General features: G+C 34.6%; 1 protein-coding gene and 1 pseudogene across 1 annotated transcript in view; one reads left to right on the forward strand and one right to left on the reverse strand.

Annotated features, from left to right (window-relative positions):
- Positions 1-131: 131 nt before the first annotated feature.
- The window catches only part of BBS7 (Bardet-Biedl syndrome 7), a 40,683-nt gene continuing 19,184 nt past the window's right edge, over positions 132-21,630 (reverse strand). The window contains exons 9-19 of the mRNA XM_069493327.1: positions 19,849-19,933; positions 18,389-18,491; positions 16,486-16,678; positions 15,250-15,324; positions 10,800-10,865; positions 9,511-9,650; positions 7,350-7,511; positions 3,994-4,103; positions 3,784-3,887; positions 3,530-3,653; positions 132-1,705 (exon numbers count right to left, since the gene is read on the reverse strand). Of these exons, the coding sequence (XP_069349428.1) occupies positions 1,572-1,705; positions 3,530-3,653; positions 3,784-3,887; positions 3,994-4,103; positions 7,350-7,511; positions 9,511-9,650; positions 10,800-10,865; positions 15,250-15,324; positions 16,486-16,678; positions 18,389-18,491; positions 19,849-19,933 (1,296 nt within the window). The 3' untranslated portion in view covers positions 132-1,571. The remainder of the gene's footprint in view (positions 1,706-3,529; positions 3,654-3,783; positions 3,888-3,993; positions 4,104-7,349; positions 7,512-9,510; positions 9,651-10,799; positions 10,866-15,249; positions 15,325-16,485; positions 16,679-18,388; positions 18,492-19,848; positions 19,934-21,630) is intronic.
- LOC138399067 (Y-box-binding protein 1 pseudogene) lies at positions 11,299-12,248 on the forward strand (annotated as a pseudogene).

A 21,630-nucleotide genomic window follows, 5' to 3' on the forward strand; every position in this document is an offset into this window, starting at 1 on the left:
CGGGGCGGGGCGGAGAAACGTCGAAACGGGGCGGGAAGAAAACCGCCTGCGCTGGGCGGAGGGGTAGGGAAGACACAGGGCCCGGGCTTCTCCTGACTTTAAGCTGAGCCACTAGGCGGATCCCCGGTAATGCTCACATAGTAATACAGTACTCAGGTGGCAGACTATAATGTTATCTTACCATTTAGATGTTTACTCACAGTAGGCAGAAGTTGTGTCTTATGCTTTTTATTTTTCCTAATGAAGATGCAATTAAGATGCCAACTACTGTTGTATATATAACAAATAGTAATGTATTACAAGAAATTCAGGTAGTTATTAATTTTATCAACTTTTCCCAAGCTGTGGCAGCCAACAAAAAACACACAGTGAAATTCTAGTGACTGACATACAATTACATGCTCTATTCAGAAACGAAGGCTGTTTAAATATAATAAAAACAATATGACCTTATTAAAATAAAACTCTCTTAATTATATGTGCCTTTAACAAATTTTTATATTTATATATAAGGCTGGCACATAATTAATAAATATAATGGCATATAATCAAGAAGCACTGTTTTCTGAAAAATTCATAAATCTGCCCTTCTTGAAAACATAAAGAATAGCTTATTTTCTATTATCTTTATGCCATTTTAAAATCTTTTCTCTTGAAATCAATAAATATGAATGCAAATTTATGAACAAAACCTCTGTAACCTTAAAGACATATTTTCCTTCATAAATGATAAGGGAATTAGAGGGTACTAGTTCAGAAAAATCTAAAAGCCATCACTATTTCTGCACCCTTCACCTATATATAGTACATTTGTATAGTTCAACTGGTTACAGCACAAATTAAGATCCCCCTACTCTATGCAAGCTCTGCTTACTTCCCTGGCCACAATTTACAGCACTAAGCCAAGTCAAGCATTTCACAAACCACAGCAGGGTCATAAAACATTACACCAAACAAGAGAGAAATCAGTTGCAAATCAACCCTAACTGCTAGAAAAAAATAATTGGTAGGTTATTTACAGTGGTTGATGACCATACTTAGTAATCAGACACAAACCAGGTACACCAAGCACTTGGGTTCTGGTCCCAGCTTTATAAAATGCCAGCCTGTCCTCTTAATCATGTAACCTCACTGAGAATAAGTTTTCTTATATGATTTCACAAACTTATGGAACAATTGTGAAGATCAAATATGGCAATATATAAGGATACATTTTGAAATCTGTAAAGCAAGTTTACACATTTATGTGTTTACCATGTAAAACATTTGAATATATTTTTATTTTCCAAATGTTATTTCTCAATTAAAAAATAAAAACAGCTACTTGCCAAAAATTCATTACAATCCTACTTATAACCATTCTACTTGTGTTTTAAAAATAAAATTCCTCTTTGGTTCTAGAAAGTTCCATTTGTCCCAAGAAATAGAAGCATTCCTAAAAAAGTCATATCTCAAATATTTTTAGATTTTATTAAAAAGCATTTGAAATAAAAGTATATACAGTTAGCTTGAAATTCTAACATTTTTCATTTAAAAAGATCATTTCTTTGGGACTTTACCTTGTTTATATTTCATGCTGCATCAAAGAAAGCAATCAATGCATTTTGGTCATAACTGTCCAGAATCTCCAGCAGAAGAGGTACTTTTGATTTTACATTGGTGCCTTTGAACTTAAACTTATCTATGAAAAGATCTGTAATCATGCCTATAAAGAAAAATGTTAATTTCCTGTCATTGATTAGTTCTATTTAATGACACAATATTTCATTTGCTTGATAATCTATTTTAAGCATCTGTAATTCTATTTAACACACACAAACTTAAAAGCGTTGATGTTTTTTGAAAATAGTCATTTTGGGGAGATTTTAAAGCAAGTTTCAAGATATAAATCATTTGACTAATAATCATCTTAACAACTAGTTACAAGCTATTAATTCACACAATCAACTGCTGTCCATTTCTGAAATGCTGTCAGTATATATAACACCATTACAATTGGTTTATTCTTCCCACCAAGCAGACTATTTTGACATAATGTAGTTAGATTCTATTCTTAACAGTTTTCTATGAATCAAAATACTCCACCCATATCTTGACCATTCTTGGGATTTATCTCGAAGGCAAACGGTCCTGGGTTCAAGGACCTGGGCAAATTATTTCACCTTTGAGTTTTCTCATATATACAATGGGAATAATTCAAGCTGTCAATACTTTATCCAAAACCCTTGATGCAAATGTATTTCAGAATTTTCCATATTTTTGTAAGACAATAAAAGGAATATACTACATATGGTATTAACCCAAAAGGACTGAATGGCAGCATCCAAAAACAAAAAATAGTAATATTTCTGCAATAAAATATATGATGAATACACTACATTGAATAAAAAAAGATTATAAATAACCTCACTTAAGGCTAAGTCAGGTTTTGTCATTAAATTAGTTTATATTAAGTCAAGATTTTGCTGCCAAATGATTTTTGAAAAAAGCTTCAGTTTTCAAAGCTTTCTGGATTTTGGAATCCAGTGGTAAGAGTTAATGGATCTACACTACTGATCTCTTAAGTTGTTACAAGAATAAAAGAGATCATGGGCTTGCCATATAGTAAACATTAAGATATTAGATATTGTTACAGTTTGTAAGTAAGCCCCTGGGTATGTAATAAGAAATTCAGCAGCAGGCTTAAGGATCAATTGACTCTATAGTGACTATGGAAGACTTGGCATAGTGTAAAAAGCATGCATTTTGGGGTGAGAAGACTCTAATGCAGGCTTTGCCACTAATTAGCTATGTGACAAAAACTTCTTTAGTTTCAGATTTCAGTTAAAGAATATGAAAAATGAAGACAACACCATCTACCTTGCAGACCTCTTACAAGGATTAAAAATCCCACTTGATTATGGAGATGGTATAAATAGAATGCTATACACATTAGGTCTTACATAAAGATTGCTAACAAAATTGTTTTTCTTAAGCTGTTCATTCCTTTCTTCCTCCCTCTCTCTCCCCTGAACTCCTTCATTTTTTCTTTTAATACAATTTGTGAAAAATCTCTCACCACCAAAGTGAGTTTTGAACTGTAAATTACTCATCACATATACTATATATCCCTAATTAAATTTTGCCTAAAAATATAAAGATTATATATAATCTATATGTGTGAAATATAAAAATTAAATTTCACATTTTTATATTTCACAATAGCAACAAAACCTAAAAATTGTTTGTGTGAAATATAGTCTATATTCTAATGCTTCTTAGGTTATATTCACTTTATACCAGGTTTCTTCATAATATACAAATTCATCACAGTGCACTTGTTTTACTTCGTTTTACTTGTATTTTATCAAGTAAAAATATTAAACTAGCTTGACAAAATACAGAAATATTCTGTGCAATAAACTAGTTGTCATTGGTTCATGACTGCTGTAATCTTTGTCTCTTTCTGCTCAGCTTCTCTCACATGATCCTTGGGAAAATAGGCAGTTCAAAAGAAATATGACATGGTACTCTAGAACACTTCACTAACCATAGAGTCTTTCAAGATGTGCAGGTTGCTTTTTGTATTCTTCCTGCAGATGATCTGCCTCTTCTAGAATACTGCGATATTCTGGTATCAGAAAGTCTGTATTTCCCTCATGAACCTGCAATTCCTTATTTAAAAGTAAAAACAGAAGCACTTTAATATTCAAAATTCAATCCAGTGTAATACGAAAGTATTCATAATTTTTAAAATTCCATTATTTAAAATAATGATCATGAGTCCACAACACATATACTTACTTTTAAAGCATCAATTAACTGCACTTTCTTGGCCAAAAGCAACTGGTATTCCAGCTTTGGGTGGATTAGCTTTAAAGTGTGTTTGACTGATACTTCATTTATCTCTAGAAGGAGTTGGCCAGGCACAATTAGGTAAGTCACTTTGATCACAAACATTATGGTAGTAACAACAAAAATCAGAAAGAATAATTAATTTTTCTTTATTTTTACCATATGTTATGTTGAGGTTAATTTTCCTTTTTGTAGCTTCTTTAGAAAGCACATCTTTTAGGATGGATATAGTAGAAATGTTGTCAGATTTGAAAACTCCTTCTCCTTTTCTATAAAATTAATATATTTTTAAAAGAAGAGCTGTAGAAGGAAGTGGTCCAGTAAATACATATTTTATTTCTAAGTATATCACTGTTTAGATTTCATTTGATTTTAGATTTCTCTGTATACATATATCATTAATATGAACCATATTTAAATATGTAATCCTTCACTAAATGAATTCAGCTTCTGAACATACTTGTAAAACTAAACAAAATATGCTAGATATATGCCTCCTAAAGATATGACAATTTATGTAAGCACTTCATTTAAAACAACTTTTCTCATTTTCACTAATATTTCCAATAGCTAACCTCTTATACATAAAATATATTTGGAATTGCTTACTTACACACAGTATGTTTTTCTTTGATGTAATAACACAAATTATAGCATGACTATATGCTGCATTCTCTAAAGGTTTTGCTCTGTCGCCCAGGTTGGAATGCAGTGCAGCTCACTCACAGCAACCTCAAACTCCTGGGCTCAAATGATCTTCCTGTCTCAACCTCCTGGGCTCAGGTGATCTTCCTGTCTCAACCTCCCAAGTAGCTGGGACTACGGTGCACACTGCCATGCCTGGATAACTTTTTCCATTTCTTGCCCAGGCTGGTCTCAAACTATGTTGCCCAGGCTTGTCTCAAACTCCTGGCCTCAAATGATCCTCCTGCCTCAGCCTCCCGACATGCTAGGATTATAGGTGTGAGCCACCACACCTGGCCTATGTTTCATTCTTAAAAGAAGTCTGATATCAAACCCGAAAGAGTGGCATCTGCTGTTTTTACATGCCAGCATCCATTGCCACAGCTTATGGCCACAGGACCCTTATTTTTCTTTAGGGAATTATTCCTTCTCTCTCTCTGCCTCCCCCTTCTCAGTCCGTATAGTGGCAGTGGCCTCAATCCATTTTGGGGACTTCCAGAGAAAGCATTTAGCAGTATATTCCATACCCCTGACTACAGGGATTCACAGGTTGACAATACTACTAATACCTGGAACTGTTACTGGAACTAGCGGGAAAGAGAAGCTCTATGGTAGCTGAAAAGTTATGAGGCTAGATTCCAAAAACTGCTGGTGGCTACATGGTAAAGTGAAGAAAAAGACAAAAGCAGAACTGAGCAATGGAAAGAGATAAAGTCTTGATAACATCAGTTAATTTGATCCAGTTGTGCCTGAGGCAGATTACTGCTATATTTTTATGTGAGCCAATAAATTCCTTTTATTTGGTTAAGCCTGTTTTCTTCCTTTTTATGATGACCAAGTTTCCTAAATAATATATACCCTCTTTCATTTATTCAACATTGCCTGTTCATTTTGTTTTCTCATACACACACACAAATCATTGATATTGAGTAAGTGTGGGCAAATGCTAATCGTTTTTTTCTAGAAAGATGAATAATACACCACTACTATTTTGATCCTAATTATGTTTTAGAAATCATGACATTTTTATTAATCTTTAATCTTAACAATGATATTTAGTAAACACTTACACAATGTCAGGTTAGTTTATCTTCTTTTAATCATCACAACAATTCAAGGAAGTGCTATTATTTCCATTACTCAGAAAAGAAAACTGAAGCTCAGAGAATTAAGTAATCAGCTAAGGTCACATAGCTGGTGAGTCACAAAGCCAAGATTTAAACTTAAGTATGTCTGCCTCCAGAGAACATGCTTCTACACTACCTCCATATACATGTAGTTCATTCAGGGACCCAAAAAACATTTGTCGAGCATCTACTGTGTGCAAAACTATATGGTAGGTCCCTGGAGGATACATACAAAGATAATTAAAAATAGACTCTTCCCAGGAGGATATAATCTAACTTAGAGAGATAAGCCTACATAAAAATTATTATATGCTTTAAGCAAATAACAATACAAAACACAGGTAAGAATAAAATGCTATGGGAAAAGAGAAAAGAATCAAGGCTTTAAAAATGTCACTATTAAATTGGGCCTTGAAGGAGTAGAGTTTTGACTGTTAAGGAAAAAAATTTTAAAGACACAGAATAGTAAAGAGCAAAGGTATGCTGTTATAAAAGTATATAATATACTAGGAGCATGCTGAATTGTCTGCTAGGGTTAGTGAGTGAGGTTCACTGTGGTACTTCAAAACAGGAGCAATTATTACAGGTTTAGACACAGATAAGCTTCCTTGGAGGGTACAGAGAAACACTTACATAGAACTGATGTTAAAACCAATTAGATTTCCAACAACTTCTTGATGCTAAAAGGCTAAATTCTAAGGTAAAATTCTGTGTTTACTGCTATTTCTTGAACTTACCATGATAAAGTCTCAACAAGGGAGCAGGAAGTATAAGAGAATACCTCATTTATCTGCTTAGGGAAAAAATCCTTAGCAGGCAAAGAGAGGATAAGAAGCTCTCTCCCTTACAACACAAAGCAAACAAACACAAATAAAAACAAACTGACAGATGTAAGAATGAGAATGCAAAGACCGTGAAGAAGCCAGAGGGTCCAAGCTCAAAGAGCAGATGGAGAGATACTAGCCTTGCCCAAGAAGTAGGCCATTTGACATTCAGAAATAGGTAAAAAAGAGAAGGAAATTTTTAGCCTTCACCGCATCAAGAAATTGAGAAAAATATTGGAGCTTAAGAGACATGAGTGAGAAGTGACAGTGGAGGAGGAGCTGAAGGCAACTAGAAGCTTGAAAGAGTATAAAAGATACAATGACCTCCACATTGTAACATGATAGTTTCGACAAGCCTGTATGTTCTAAGCTATCTTATATTTTTGCATAAAGAAATTCAACTGGAATTTTTATTGGAATTAGAATATTCAAATCATTTTGGGTAGCACTGATCTTTTACAATCTTTTACAACAGCTTCATTTTGATGACTACTGATTACTCCATTTAACCTTTTATGTCCATAAAATTTTATAGTGTTCTTTATGTAAATTCTATGTATTTCAAATTAAGACTATTCTTACAGATTTTATGTGGCTACTTTGTTATTATTGCTACTCTGAAAGGGTTTTTTAAACAATTTATTTTCTAACGTTATTGTTGGGAATTTAGGAAAGGTATTGATCTTTGCATATTGATCTTTACTCAATCACTTTTCTAAACTTATTAATTCTACTTGTTTTTCAATAGATTCTCTTGAACGGTCAGTATAGGTTTCCAATCATATTATTTGCAAATTATTCCTGCCTTAGAAAAAATGAAAACTTAGAAGCTACATCTATATAAAACAATACTTATGAACCAGTAATAAGTTTGATTTACCTGTAGATACTTTCAAGTTGTGTATCCAGGAAGGTGTTCTGAAAGTAAAATGTCACACATTTTACTGGAGGTTTTTCAGGAACTTCAGGCAGGCAAAAAACCACCCAAGAGTGAACTTCAGCAAAACTGAACTGGCCTGTTAGAGTCAGTGTATTCATGGGTCTGTAACGTAATGATAGAGGTATACATTTGTGTATGAGAATACGTGGACGTATTATATGTATTCATTAATAAGCAGAATTCTGCAACTGTAGCTAAACAAACATAAGAACCCATTTAATTTTCTCAGATTAATCTGACACATCAAATAAATGAACATTCCAATTTCCTGAAAAATAATTTAAACACTTGTTTATACCTGCACTTGTGCTAGGTGTCTTAATATTCAGTCAAGTGATATATGTAAATAGCTTTTTAAAATTATAACAGGCTTTTCAAATAAAATTCAGTTTACTCAGGTAGATTTTATTTTTTAAAAGTTCATCTAGTATTTATAACATATAAACTACTAAATATACTTACACAAGAATCTCCTAATAAAAGGATCAGTACAATGTGAAGGCAAAGAGTTGGGCTTTTGGGTAAGATAGGCATGGATTTAAAACCTTGCTCCATTATTTACTGGATGTGTGTCACTGGGCAAGTTAGAGAATAATACCTTCTATCTTACAGAGATATGGGATCATACTTTCTATCTTGTAAAAGTTTGTAAAATAAATCAAATAAATTTAAAATAAATCAAATGGATAATTTTAAAGAGTTAAGAAAATACAAAGTTTAAGGAATGAAAAGTTCTGAAGAACTTTAATAGGATACAGAATTAAGAAATCTTGGCCAGGCATGGTGGCTCATGCCTATAATCCCAGCATTTGGGAGGCTGAGGGAGGAGGATCACTTGAGCCCAGGAGTTTGAGACTAGCCTGGGCACATAGTCAGACCTTGTCTCTACAAAAAATAAAAAAATTAGCTGGGTGTGGTGGCACAAGCCTATAGTCCTAGTCCTACCTACTTGGGAGTCTGAGGCAGGAGGATCACTTGAACCCAGGAGTTCAAACCTGCAGGAAGCTATCATTGCACCACTGCACTTCAGCCTGGGCAACAGAGCAAGACCCTGTGTCTTAAATAAATAAAAATTAAAAAAAAAAAAAAAGAAATCTAAAAGCTAGAAGAACTTTTAAGATCATCCAGACCAATCCTCTCATTTACAGATGAAAGAAATAAAATCCAGAGAAATTATTTCCCTAAAGTCACATAGGAACAGATTATAATCCAAGTCTCTTGAGTCTCAATTTGTTGTTCTATAAAGCACACCATGCTGCCTCCATTAATGCCAACTTTCACTTTTAAGCAGCAAGATATCCCAAAAAGAATCTATTCTCTTTAATGTTTTTCAGAAATCTTAGTTAGGAATATTCCCTCTTACATCTTATTTAAATTATATATCTTTAAAATGACAAGCTGCAATAGAAAGAACATGGGTCTTGGCCTCAATTCATACCTTTGGTCCTTTTATTAGCAAGTTACTTGCTTTTCTAAGCCTCCGTTTGTCACTTGTGAAAAGGAGACATTACTGTACGAACTGGTATAAGAATTAAATGATAATACATGAACACCTAGCACAAGACATAGCACAAAGAAAGTAATCCATAACTGTTCATCTCTTTCCCTTCTCTTTCATTTAAGCCCATGTTCTCTAGTCCCAAAAAACTACAAACAGAAGGATGCTTAAGTTGGAATGAAAGTCAGAAATAAAAGGGACTATAACAACCAATGGTTCTACCACTATTCCGTGAGGAGAAGGAGAAAGGAAATATGATGCTTGAGGCTAATACAATGAGGTCCTATTCACAGACAACTACTCTTAGATCTAACCTAAACAGCATTTGCTCACAATAGGTGTTTGAGAGAGAACTACTACTCTTATAATGATCTCAGAATGGTAACATATGAGAAAGACAGGAAATACCAACTCAAACCACTTTCTAAAATAAGACAAAGAATCTTATACTTATTAGAAATACTAAATCCATACCATTTAAAATATTTATTTCATTTTTAAGATATAGAAAGAACTACCAGAATTTATACTATAAAAATAGAAATCAGGTTTATCTGAATTGTGTAATACCCTAAAAATAAACTGCTCTTTCTTTTGTCCTACCTGTCATGATCAATAGAGTGAGTTCTTTGATGGAGTGAAAGAGGTTTGATGTGGTACTGGCGGACCTGACAGGTTTTGGGCTGAATTCTTGGAGTCACATATGCTTGAAGTGTGCCATACTGGCCTTCAATTGAGCGAATCTGATTCAACATTAAAGAGGAAAGAAAAGCATATTTAGCAACATAAACACATTTTTAAAATGTTCAACAAAAGTTATCAAGTATTTATGCCTTATTCTCTTCTATACTATTTTGAAGGATATTATGACATTCCTTTAAACAACTACATTTTGCCACTAGAGTAAAGGAAAATTAAAAAGATTTTTGGTAATCAATAGCAAAATTAATCTATAAGTTATCTCCACCATGCCATTCCAAGACATATATTCTCACATACTACCCCATCACCTCTATACATTAATATTTTGTAAGATTCACATAAAAAAGGCTAAAATCAGATATTTTGTTAAGTTTTCAAAATAAGTAAAACTTATATGAAATACTTCTTTTTCTCAGAAATGAGATCATTATAGCATATAACTATTATTAATATAAAAATCTACTGATTAAAATAGATTTGTGTGCTGTGTTCAATATTTAATTATAAAAATGATTATGTTATTAAATTGCTAAAGAAAACTTTAAAATCTATAATAGATAGTAGGAAAATATAGGGTGAATGCCCAGATACTTTAGTTATTTGGATGATGACTGGATCAAACCATCAGTAACAACAAAAATCAGTGGAATCTGCACACTGAATATTTGATAATATTAAGGAATTATTTTTAATTTTTCTTAGGTGTGATAATAGTGTTGTAGTTATGTTTAAAAAAAAGAGTACAAGTACTCTTTCAGACATACATACTAAAATATTTACAAATTAAATCATAAATATCTTGTGTTTGCTTCAAAGTAATTTGGGACAGTAAGAGACATATAAACAAAATTACCATGAGTTCATCATTGCTGAAGCTAGGTGATAAATACATAGGAATCCATTATTTTTATATATGTTTGAAACTTTCCATAATAAAAAATAAGGAAAAAAATTTCCAGTAAGAAGAAACTTTAAGATCAATAATTTTAGAGAAGGTAATTGAATACTATAATAATACAGATTGTGGTTTGGGCTAAATTAAAACTTAACTGGTCATTCAAAAATCATTACTCCAAAATAATTGGTTTCAGGGAGAAATTCAATACAAAGAAATAATATAATACAATATGTTGTAAAACATACAAAGTTGGGGAAAAGTTCAAATATTAGGTAACTTCTAGCATTTTTACCTTGAGTTCCAGCCTAGTGGTATTTGCCTGGCACCGATAAGTGGCGAGAAGAAAGTTGTCATTTGACTGGGAAGAATTCAAAATTGAGGAAAAGAATGAATCTATGTTTTTAATAACAAAAACAGCATCAATAATAATAATAATTACCATTTACTTGAGTACCTATAATTAGTGCTAAGTGCTTCTCCAACATGTTCTCACTTATTCCTATAAACAACCTTATGCACACTAAGTTTTACTAAGTTTTAACAGACTAAGAAACTGAGCTTATCAGGGGTTAATTTCCCCAAAGCTAGTAAGTGATGAAACTGGTGTTCAAATTCATTATCTTGAAGACTCTACAGCTCATGCTCTTTTCATCTTGGGTCTCTACAATAACATTTTTAAACATTAAGAGTTCTAAAATCTGACAATACAAACACCAAAGGTTTATATTATAAAGGCATGTACATTAATGTTTGATGTTGAATCTCTGGCCCCTGTCACCATCACCTCAACCATGAGCAGCGAGACGGAGACCCAGCAGCCACCCGCCGCCCCCGCCCTCAGCGCTTCAGACGCCAAGCATGGCAGCACCACGGGCAGCGGCGCACAGAGCAGTGGCCCCAGCAGCCTCCCAGGCAGCCTCACATGGGCGGCGCCTGCCGGCTGGCACAAGATCAACACAAGGAAGGTTTGGGGGACAGTAAAATGGTTCCATATAAGAAACGGATATGGTTTCATCAACAGGAATGACACCAAGATAGATGTATTTGTATACCAGACTGCCATAAAGAAGAATAACCCCAGGAAGTACCTTTGCAGTGTAGGAGACGGAGAGACTGTGGACTTTGATGCTGTTGAAGCAGGAAAGGGTGCAGAGGCAGCAAATGTTACAGGCCCTGGTGGAATTCCAGTTCAAGGCAGTAAATACCCAACAGACCGTAACCATTACAGACGCTATCCATGTAACAGGGGTCCTCCACGCAATTACCAGCAGAATTACCAGAAGGGTGAGGGTGGGGAAAAGAATGAGGCATCCGAAAGTGCTCCTGAAGGCCACGCCCGACAACGCTGACCCTACCGCAGGCGAAGGTTCCCACCTTACTACATGCGGAGACCCTATGGGCGTCGACCACAGTATCTCAACCCTCCTGTGCAGAGAGAAGCAATGGAGGGTGCTGACAACCAGGTTGCAGAACAAGGTGGACCACCAGTAAGACAGAATATGTATGGGTCATAGACCACGATTCCGCAGGGGCCCTCCTCGCCAAAGGCAGCCCAGAGAGTATTGCAATGAGGAGGATAAAGAGAATCAAGGAGATGAGGCCCAAGGTCAGCAGCCGCCTCAATGTCGGTACCTCTGCAACTTCACAGCGCAGACGCCCAGGAAACCCTAAACCACAAGATGGCAAAGAGACAAAAGCAGCCGATCCACCAGCTGAGAATTCGTCGGTTCCTGAGGCTTAGCATGACGGGGTTGAGTAAATGCCGGCTTATCATCTCTACCATGTCCGGTTTTACCAGAAGAAATGAATATAAAATTCCAGCAATAAGAAATGCACAAAAGATTGGAGCTGAAGAGCTTAAGTGCTTGCTTTTTGCCCGTTGACCAGATAACTAGAACTAGATGCATTATCTATGCAGCATGAAGTTTTTATTATTTTTACCTAAAGACATCATTTTTGGTAATAACAAACATGTTTTTTAAAAAAGCCCGATTTTTCTCAATATGCCTTTAAAGGTTTTTAATTGTTTCATATCTGGTCAAGCTGAGGTTTTTAAGAACTTCATTTTTAATTTATAATAAAAGTTTACAACTTGATTTTTTCAAAAAAGTCAACAAACTGCAAGCACCTGTTAATAAATAATTTTTAAAAAAGTAAATATACAACACAAAGAAATGTTAAATGCCTGAGATGATGGATACCCCAATTACTCTGATTTGATTAATCCACCTTATATGCCTGTATCAAAATATCACATGCACCCTATAAAGATATACAACTATTATGTACCCATAATTAAAAAGTAAAAAAAAAAAGAAGTAAATATACTCATGTGATTAAAAACAAATGTTGGCTGGGCATGGTGGCTCACACCTGTAATCTGAGCACTTTGGGAGTCCAAGGCAGGAAGATTGCTTGAGGCCAGAAGTTTGAAACCAGCCTTGGGCAACATATTAAAACCCTGTCTCTACAAAAAAAAATTTTTTAAATCAGCCAGATACAGTGGTGCATGCCTGTGGTTCTAGCAACTCAGGAGGCCAAGAGAGGAAGATCACCTGAGCCCAGGAGTTTGAGGCTGCAGTGACCTAAGACTGCGCCACTGCTCTCCAGCTTAGGCACCAAAGCAAGATCTAGTCTCTAAAAAAATAAATAAATAAAAATAAAAATTTAAAAATAAATAAACCTAGGTGCAGTAGCTCACACCTGTAATCCTAGCACTTTGGGAAGGTGAGGCAGGAGGATTGCTTGAGGCCAGGCGTCTGATATTAGCCTGGGCAACATGGTGAGACCCTATCTCTACAAAAAATAAAAAAGTTAGCTGGCCATGGTAGCACGTGCCTATAGTCCCAGCTACTAGGGAAGTTGAGCCAGGAGGATCACTTGAGCCCAGGAGTTTGAGACTGCAGTGAGCTATGATGATGCCACTACACTCTAGCCTAAGCAACAAAGCAAGACCTTGTCTCAAAAATAAATAAATAAATAATTATTTTAAAATTTTAAAAATAAAAATGTTAGTACTCAAGTATTTAGGGATGAAATGATAAATTAAATATAATAATATGTCTGGGATTATGTTTGAGAGTGGGGAAAGAGAAGTTAAAGAGCATAAAATAAGAGTGGCCATATATTGAAAATTACTGATAGGTACATGGAGGTTATTATACTAGTCTTTCTACTTTTGTGTATATTTGAAATCTCCATAATGAGTTTTTTTTTTTAAAAAGCCATTATCCTAGAAAATAGGCTTTACATTAGTATAAAATAACTCATTTCAAAGAATCCTGCAGTGATATAAGTAAAACAGGTTAATTTTTCATAGTAACTTAGGAATCAAAGATTTTAAGTTTATGTTAACTTGATTTTTTAAATGATCATAAAAATGTAGGTCCAAATCTTTTATGTTTTTGTCTCAAACAAGGATGGCAAACCATATATAGGTAACAATACAATTGTTATAAAATCTCTTATTAAAAAGAAAATGCTTCCTATGAAATTTTATTGAAAATTATTCCCTCATATAACTATCAACCTTTTTCTTTATTCTCTTATTCCTCCTTTTTAAAAATATGTAATTAACTACCCACCAACTCCAGTCACCATCTCCTTCTGCTCTGGCTTGCCTTCTCCAATGCAGTTAATCCAGACCTTATCTTTACCCTAATTTCTCTTCAGTAGTCATACCTAGCTCTGAGACTGCTTGTCTCCCAGTACTAAGCAGAAAGGAAGTGATACAGTAAGCAGGTCCAAAAGCACTAACATGATCTCATCATAGGTACTTTGCACATACTAAGTGCTCAATAAATGTCTGCTGAATGGAAGTTAAGCACACATTGAACAAGCCCAGAAAAAGTGGGGCAGACCAGGAAGAGCGGGGGAAGGAATAGATCATGTTCAAATGCAAGGATGTGTGAAACTGTATAGCATTTTCAAGAAATTTTAAGAACTTCAGTTTGGCAGAAATAATGTGCATGGGAGGAGAGGTAGCAGCTGGTGACAAAGAAGTTGGAAATTTAATCAAGAGCTGCATCATGGAAAGTTTTCTATGCCACAATAAGGAATCTAGACTTACATCCACCAGGAAATAAGGAATATTTACAAGGTGCTGAGAAAGAAATGATACCATAATGTTCTCTCAGGTGGCCAATGTACAGCATAGCCTGGAGGCAGAGAAACTGATAGAGTAAGTAGTTCAAACACGACATGATGAGGGCCTGGACTAAGTTAACAGAAGTGGGAATGAAGCCAAGTAGAGGTATGACAGCCATAGAGGTAGAACTGACAATAACTAGCGACTAATTGGATATATAGGTTAAGCATCCTAAATTCAAAAATCTGAACTGCTCCAAAATCTGAAACTTTCTAAGTACCAACATGACTCTCAAAGAAAATGCTCATTGGCATATTGCAGATTTCAGGTTTTTGAATCTGGGATGCTCAATCAGTAAGTATAATGCAAATATTCCAAAATCCAAAAAAATCTAGAATCTGAAACACTTGTGGTCCCAAGCATTCATATACGGGATATAAACCTGTAACAGATCAGAGAAAAGAAGGAATCTAGGACAAACACCCTGGTTTCTGGATTATCTGAGGACAGGGAAAGAGAACAGAAGCAGATTTTAAGGGAAAGGTTATGTAAGAAATGATTGAAAAAGAAACATCAAACCCTAGTAGCATTTATAGACTTTAATCAATTGCATAAAGAAAAAGCATGTGAAGAATTCTTTATAGTTTTTACTCACCTCAGAATCACAGCTGCTAAAGCTAACAACAGCAGAGTTTTTATCCACATCAAGTAAGTCTATTGGTACATCACTCTACAGTCAATATAAAAAAAAAAGTTCAAATGGAAAACCTAAAAATGTTCACAAATTATGTTTTCTCTAAGTGTTCTCTTTAGTTCTAGTTTCAGTTCATCTTCAAATTTGAGAGTTCTCTTAATTTATATTTGATAGTACATACTTCTAGAAAATAAAGAAAGAATATTATTTTATAATTACCTATTTTTTTCTAATTTGGATTATCAGAAATCGTAGAATATTATCTGTCACCACCCTCTTAAAGTACAACCTTCCTACCTATTTTTGTCAGTGCTAAAAATGTTACCATGAGCTGTAAATAATCAGATGGCCTTTCTGATTATATCAGTTCATTTTTATCAATTTTAATTTCATCCGTAACACAGAAAGAAGATAACTTTTATCTCCTCTGGAGCAGTTTCTAAGACAAAGCTGTTGCACTGTATTATGTGTGAATGCCACTCTTAGAGTTGTTCAATGCAACAGCCTGTGAGCTAGCATTGCTTTAGAGTTTTCTGCCTTTAAGTTTTAATCAATAATCTGACCTCTCCATAACATCTTTTTAAATCTGGTCTTCTTTCTCTAATTTATTATTTTCTCATTTTGTGATGGGTTTACTATCTTTTGCTTGTTTTCCATTCATCCTATCATCCTTTTCTACTTCCTGAATATCTTCCAATTTAAATAAGTAAGTAAATATATATAGTGATAAATGGGGTTGCACATTATTATCTCTAAATTTCACCCTTTGGAATTATCTTCTTTGCCTATTAACCTACCTAGAAACTATTAGGTTAATGAGCAAGCTGTACTGTAAGCTATCATTTTAGTGTTTGGGACTTTTTAAGAAGTTCTAATAAAGGCATTAAATACAGTAGTTTTCTAAGTCACATCTCTGTTAACATTCTCCCAGAGAGTAGCCAAAGAAGAAAATCCTTACTGTCCTTTCTATCTTTTCCTGAAAATTAAGTACATCTTTTGTTTATTAATTATAGGACAAATAGAAGTAATGATATAACTCCAATAAATTATGAGCAAACTGATTATCTAATAGAAGACTAAAAAGCCAAAACATTCAAAATTACTAACACTAAAAGCATTCAATAATAATTAGTGCTTCTGATTGGTTTGCAAAATAGATCCCAGTCATATAACTAAGAAAGTAGATATTTTGCTTACCTGTATTAAGACATTATCTATTGCAGTCTGCACCTCTAAGATAAGGGTGTAGCTGGCATCATCTTTATTTAATGTAAATTTGTCATTTATGCTAAATGAAGGTACTACTGATTTTGCTTTGTTTGATTGAGAACACTGTTGATAGTTCTCTCTTTCCTGCAACACTTTATACTGCAGATGTTCCAACTCACTCCTGGAGGAAAATATATACAACTTTGTCACCTGTAAGTATAAACATTTGAAGTCTTTTGAATGTTTACAAAAATTTGAGACATTTGCTTTTGCAAAATGGGTTTTACTGGTTGAGCTAGAACTAGGAACAAAATTTTGCTTCTAGACTGACCAAATGATTCTACATTCTTTATCCCTAATCCAAAAATTAAAACATCTACTCAGTCCCACATCAGCAAAATTAATCAAGAATCTAAGCATCAAGGCAGGTTGCAAATAATCAATTCTAACACATGAAATCTAGGTACAGTTACATATATTAATAGTACTAATCAGAAGAGAAACTAATGTGGCAGAAGAACATATTAGACTTAATAAGAAGAAACAAAATGTGGTGAAGCCAGTAAATATATACTTTTCAGTAAGACATTAAGGTAGGTGAACAAAATAAGGAGGAAGCTGCAGAGTTTTAAGATTTTGGGGATCACAAGGATGATCATGAACCAGTGGCACAGCTTAAGTTCTACTAAGTGTTGGAGAGGATTTTACTGAGATTGTACAAGTATTGCTTAGAGTAGCTGCAGCTAAGGGGAAAAGCCACATGCAAATGAAATTAACAGTAACTGGGGTAGCACAACATGAGGCTTAGCTAGCCCCAATTTAGGAGAAAAGTCTGGGGAGGAGATTGGAAGGCATTTGTGCAATGAACAAAGGAAAAGCTTCATTTATCCAAGGAATATTTATTGCTAAATATTACATATTTACTCCTATGTACCCAGCAATATTTCAAGTACTGAATGAATAAACAAACAAAGCTTCTCAGAAAGCTTACATTCCAGTGGCATCGAGGTGGGTAGATTTTGTTATAAATAAAAGGTATTGGGATGAGGAACCTGCAGCCTCAAGGCCACATGTGGCCCTCCAGATCCCCAAGTACGGACTCTCAACCGAATCTAAACTTCATAGAACAAATCCCTTTATTTGAAGGATTTGTTCTGTAAAATTTGGATTCAGTCAAAAGGCCACCCTCAAGGACCAGAACATTACAGCTTGCTGTCCTGGTGGCTTTGGTGCACTGGTTTGTGCTACGAGTACTTGTGGCATTTTCTGCCTTAAAAGTTTCTGAAGCCTTCAACTACCACCAATAAAAGATCAGCCCTCATTTACACAAGAGCTTAGCAGAGGTTGAAATGGGGCAAGCAGTCATTAAAAATTTCAGCAACTCCCACTTCTTAATCGTATGAAGCAACTTTACGTGAGTCTAGGGTTCCTTTTCACAGGACATGTCAAATTGAGCAGGCCATGAAAGCAATCCCTGTATCTAAGAGAGTCAACGTTACTCAGTTCCAGTAAGAAAACTTTTAAACTAACAATATAGGTTCAGAGGGTCAGTGAACATTAGAGTCAATGAGATACACAGTCATCTGTGTTGGGTTCTTTCTAATGTCTGTGAAAAACAAAAACTCTCTATGACCAAACAAATGAAAAAAAAAAAAAAATTCTTGATCTACAAAAGTCAATATAGAATAAAGCATATGAAAGTATATTTCTAACTCCAAAATATTAATCAGCACTGCTAATTTTCTCAAACCCATAAACTCTCATTTTAAAAGGTGATAGACTAATTACATTATTCCTTCCAATAAAATATACTGCATCTATAAGTAATAAAAAACAACAACCACACACTTCATGAGATGGGAGAAAAAGCAAACAAAAAGCTCAATGTTACCGTAAAGAAGAAATTTTATTCTGCATCTCCTGATTGATTTTTAGTTCTTCTCCTGGTCCACTTTCCTTATGAATTGGCTCTGTTGTCAGACCTGTAACCCAGCCTGTACAGATGAATTACAATTATGCAACATTTAGTACTGCCAGTGTTAAAAGAGATATGTTATACATTATAGAGCAGAAACCCCAATATACATGCCCCTTTGTTCACCAACATTAACCTAACACAGCCTAGGACTACTTTAAAAAATGAAACAAAGCATAAAATCAAGCTAGAAAACATTCAAACTATGAAGAAATTACTTAATCTGGAGCAAGAATTGTGTCCTAAAAAAGGAAAAAAAAATTACTTAAGCATTTTGTGATACTATTTTTTTTTTTTTTTTTTTGCCTGCATACTATAATACTATGATTATGAGAGTCTTGCACTTCTTAACAGTTTTAGTTTTCAAGTACGGAGTAAGTCAACACATTCTAGCAAATTCAAAAATAGTTGAAAAATATGAATTGTCTTTCAAAAATTACTTTCATGGAAATTTAAACTCACACGTGACTATTGTGAAAATGCAAAAATTATCTAATCAAAAGTAAGTTTTTATAAGAAATGCACATAGTCCAAAACATAAACTAAATTTCAATAAATACTTCTCCTTAAACCAACGAATATCATTTAATACTTAAAAATACTACAGACATGCTAAGCACTCTTAAAAATATTATTCAAATATTAACTATTTTATAAATCAAGAAGCCTACTCTCCCTCCTTATTTTTTAACCAATAAAGTTTTTAATGCTGTAGGTAAGAGTGATTTACTAATACAGTAGTGGTATCCCCTTATCCATGGTTTCACTTTCTATGGTTTCAGTTACCTAGTCAATGGAAGTCTGAAAATATTAAATGAAAATTCCAGAAATAACTTATAAGTTTTAAACTGCATGCCATTCTGAGTAGAATGATGAAAGCCATCTGGCTCCATCTAGCCCTGGATATGAATCAACCCTTTGTCCAGTGTATTTCCCACTGTGTCCACTACCTGCTTGTTAGTCACTTAGAAGGCATCTTGGCTATCAGATCAACTGCTGTGGTATGCAGTGCTTGTGTTTAAGTAACCGTTATTTTACTTAATAAAGGCCCCAAAGCACAAGAGTTTTGATGCTGGAATGCTATTACAATTGCTCTATTTTATTATTAGTTATGGTTGTTAATTGCCTACTGTGTCTAATGTATAAATTGAATTTTTATACGTAGGTATGAATGTATAAGAAAAAACCCAGTATATATAGGATTCAGTACTATCTGAGGTTTCAGGCATCCACTGGGAGTCTTAGATCATAGCCCCTGTGGATAAGGGGAAACTACTGTAATACTTTGTTAAAAAGTTGTCATCAACAGTAATTTATTAAATTTAGATTTTTTGTTATTGAATCTTTCTTCAACTACCTATTATTATTTACTTTACCTGAATATGTGGACACCACGATTTCATCATAGCCATCTTTCCCTACACAACCACCCTGGATAGATGTGACACTTTCAGACAATATCTAGAAAAATTTAAGACCAAGCACATAATTAGTAACTAAAAGTTTCCCAGATATGTTAAAATAAGCCACAAAACTTATTTTCCTGTCTCCAGACATTCTACATGTATTATTTATTGACTGCTTATTGTATGCAGACACTAAGATTAGAAAGACAAAATATTGAACAAATGGCAGAAAACTGCAGTGTTTTTTTCTTTTTTTTTTTTTCTTTTTTTTAGAGACACCCAGGCTGGAGTACAGTGGCGTGATCCATTGTAGCTCACTGCAGCCTCAAACTCCTGGGCTTCAAGCAATCCTCCTGGCTCAGCCTCCAGAGTAGCTAGGACTACAGGCACATACCAACACATCAAGATAATTTAAAAAACTTTTTAGGCCGGGCGCGGTGGCTCATGCCTGTAATCCTAGCACTCTGGGAGGCCGAGGCCGGCAGATTGTTTGAGCTCAGGAGTTAGATACCAGCCTGAGCAAGAGCAAGACCCCATCTCTACTAAAAATAGAAAGAAATTATATGGACAGCTGAATATATATATATATATATAGAGAGAGAGAGAGAGAGAGAGAGAAAATTAGCCAAACATGGTAGCCCTGTAGTCCCAGCTACTCGGGAGGCTGAGGCAGGAGGATTGCTCGAGCCCAGGAATTTGAAGTTGCTGTGAGCTAGGCTGATGCCACGGCACTCTAGCCCGGGCAACAGAGTGAGACTCTGTCTCAAACAAAAAAAAAAAAAAATTTTTTTTGGAGACAGGGTCTCATTATATTGCCCAGGCTGGTCTTGAACTCCTGGGCTCAAGCGATCCTCCTGCCTCAGCCTCCCAAAGTGCAAGGATTTTAGGTGTGACCCACTGTGCCTGGCCAGGATTTCAAATTTGGGTAGGGAGATTTGAAATGACTCTCATATATTTGTATGTACCACTCAGCTAACAGTATAATCATCCAGTGAGCACAAATTATTTATATAAAGAAGTTTTTTTTAAAAAAAAGTTATATAAGCAAAACTCCCAGTAAGTTTAGTTTATTATCTGAATTCTGTAGACTATCTCTCATGTGTTTTCTCCAAATAGTTTTTTAGATGCATAAAGAAGATGATAGCCTATATGGAGCCTTTAGGAAATCTGCTACTATGGAGAGAAATCAAGTTTCTCAGATGCTTCATGGTTTACAATAACCATCTTCTAAGTAATACTTCCCAAGCTTGTCTTTCATAATCACTTAGGTAAGTCAAGTAGGAATCTGTATTTTTAATAAGGGTTCTAGGTCATTGGCTTCCAAGCTATTTGGAAAGCAAGCAATAAACTGCATATTGCAATCTGGTATACAGTCACACCGAATGTACACAACCACCTATAAAACTTAAAAGGTTTGTGTTGCACTCTGATATATTCTAATCTATTCTATTAATATTTCACTTTTTTAAAAAATGCATTGGCAACCCACTAACTAGTTTTGACTAGCAGTTTGAAAAAGTCAGGTAGGAAATTCTTATCAAGCCAGGCTGAGAACCATAGTTTTGTTTCTTTTATTTTTTTTTGTAGAGACAGAATCTCACTATATTGCCCAGGCTGATCTCAAACTCCTGGCTCAAGCAATCCTCCCAAAGTGCTAGGGTTACAGGGGTGAGCCACTAGGCCAGAACCATCGTTTTAAAAGAGTAGGTGGAGGGGTGACTACCATTAAACTAGACAATTAACAAAACGCTA

The sequence above is a fragment of the Eulemur rufifrons genome, chromosome 18 (assembly GCF_041146395.1).
Source record: "Eulemur rufifrons isolate Redbay chromosome 18, OSU_ERuf_1, whole genome shotgun sequence".
Taxonomy (NCBI): domain Eukaryota; kingdom Metazoa; phylum Chordata; class Mammalia; order Primates; family Lemuridae; genus Eulemur; species Eulemur rufifrons.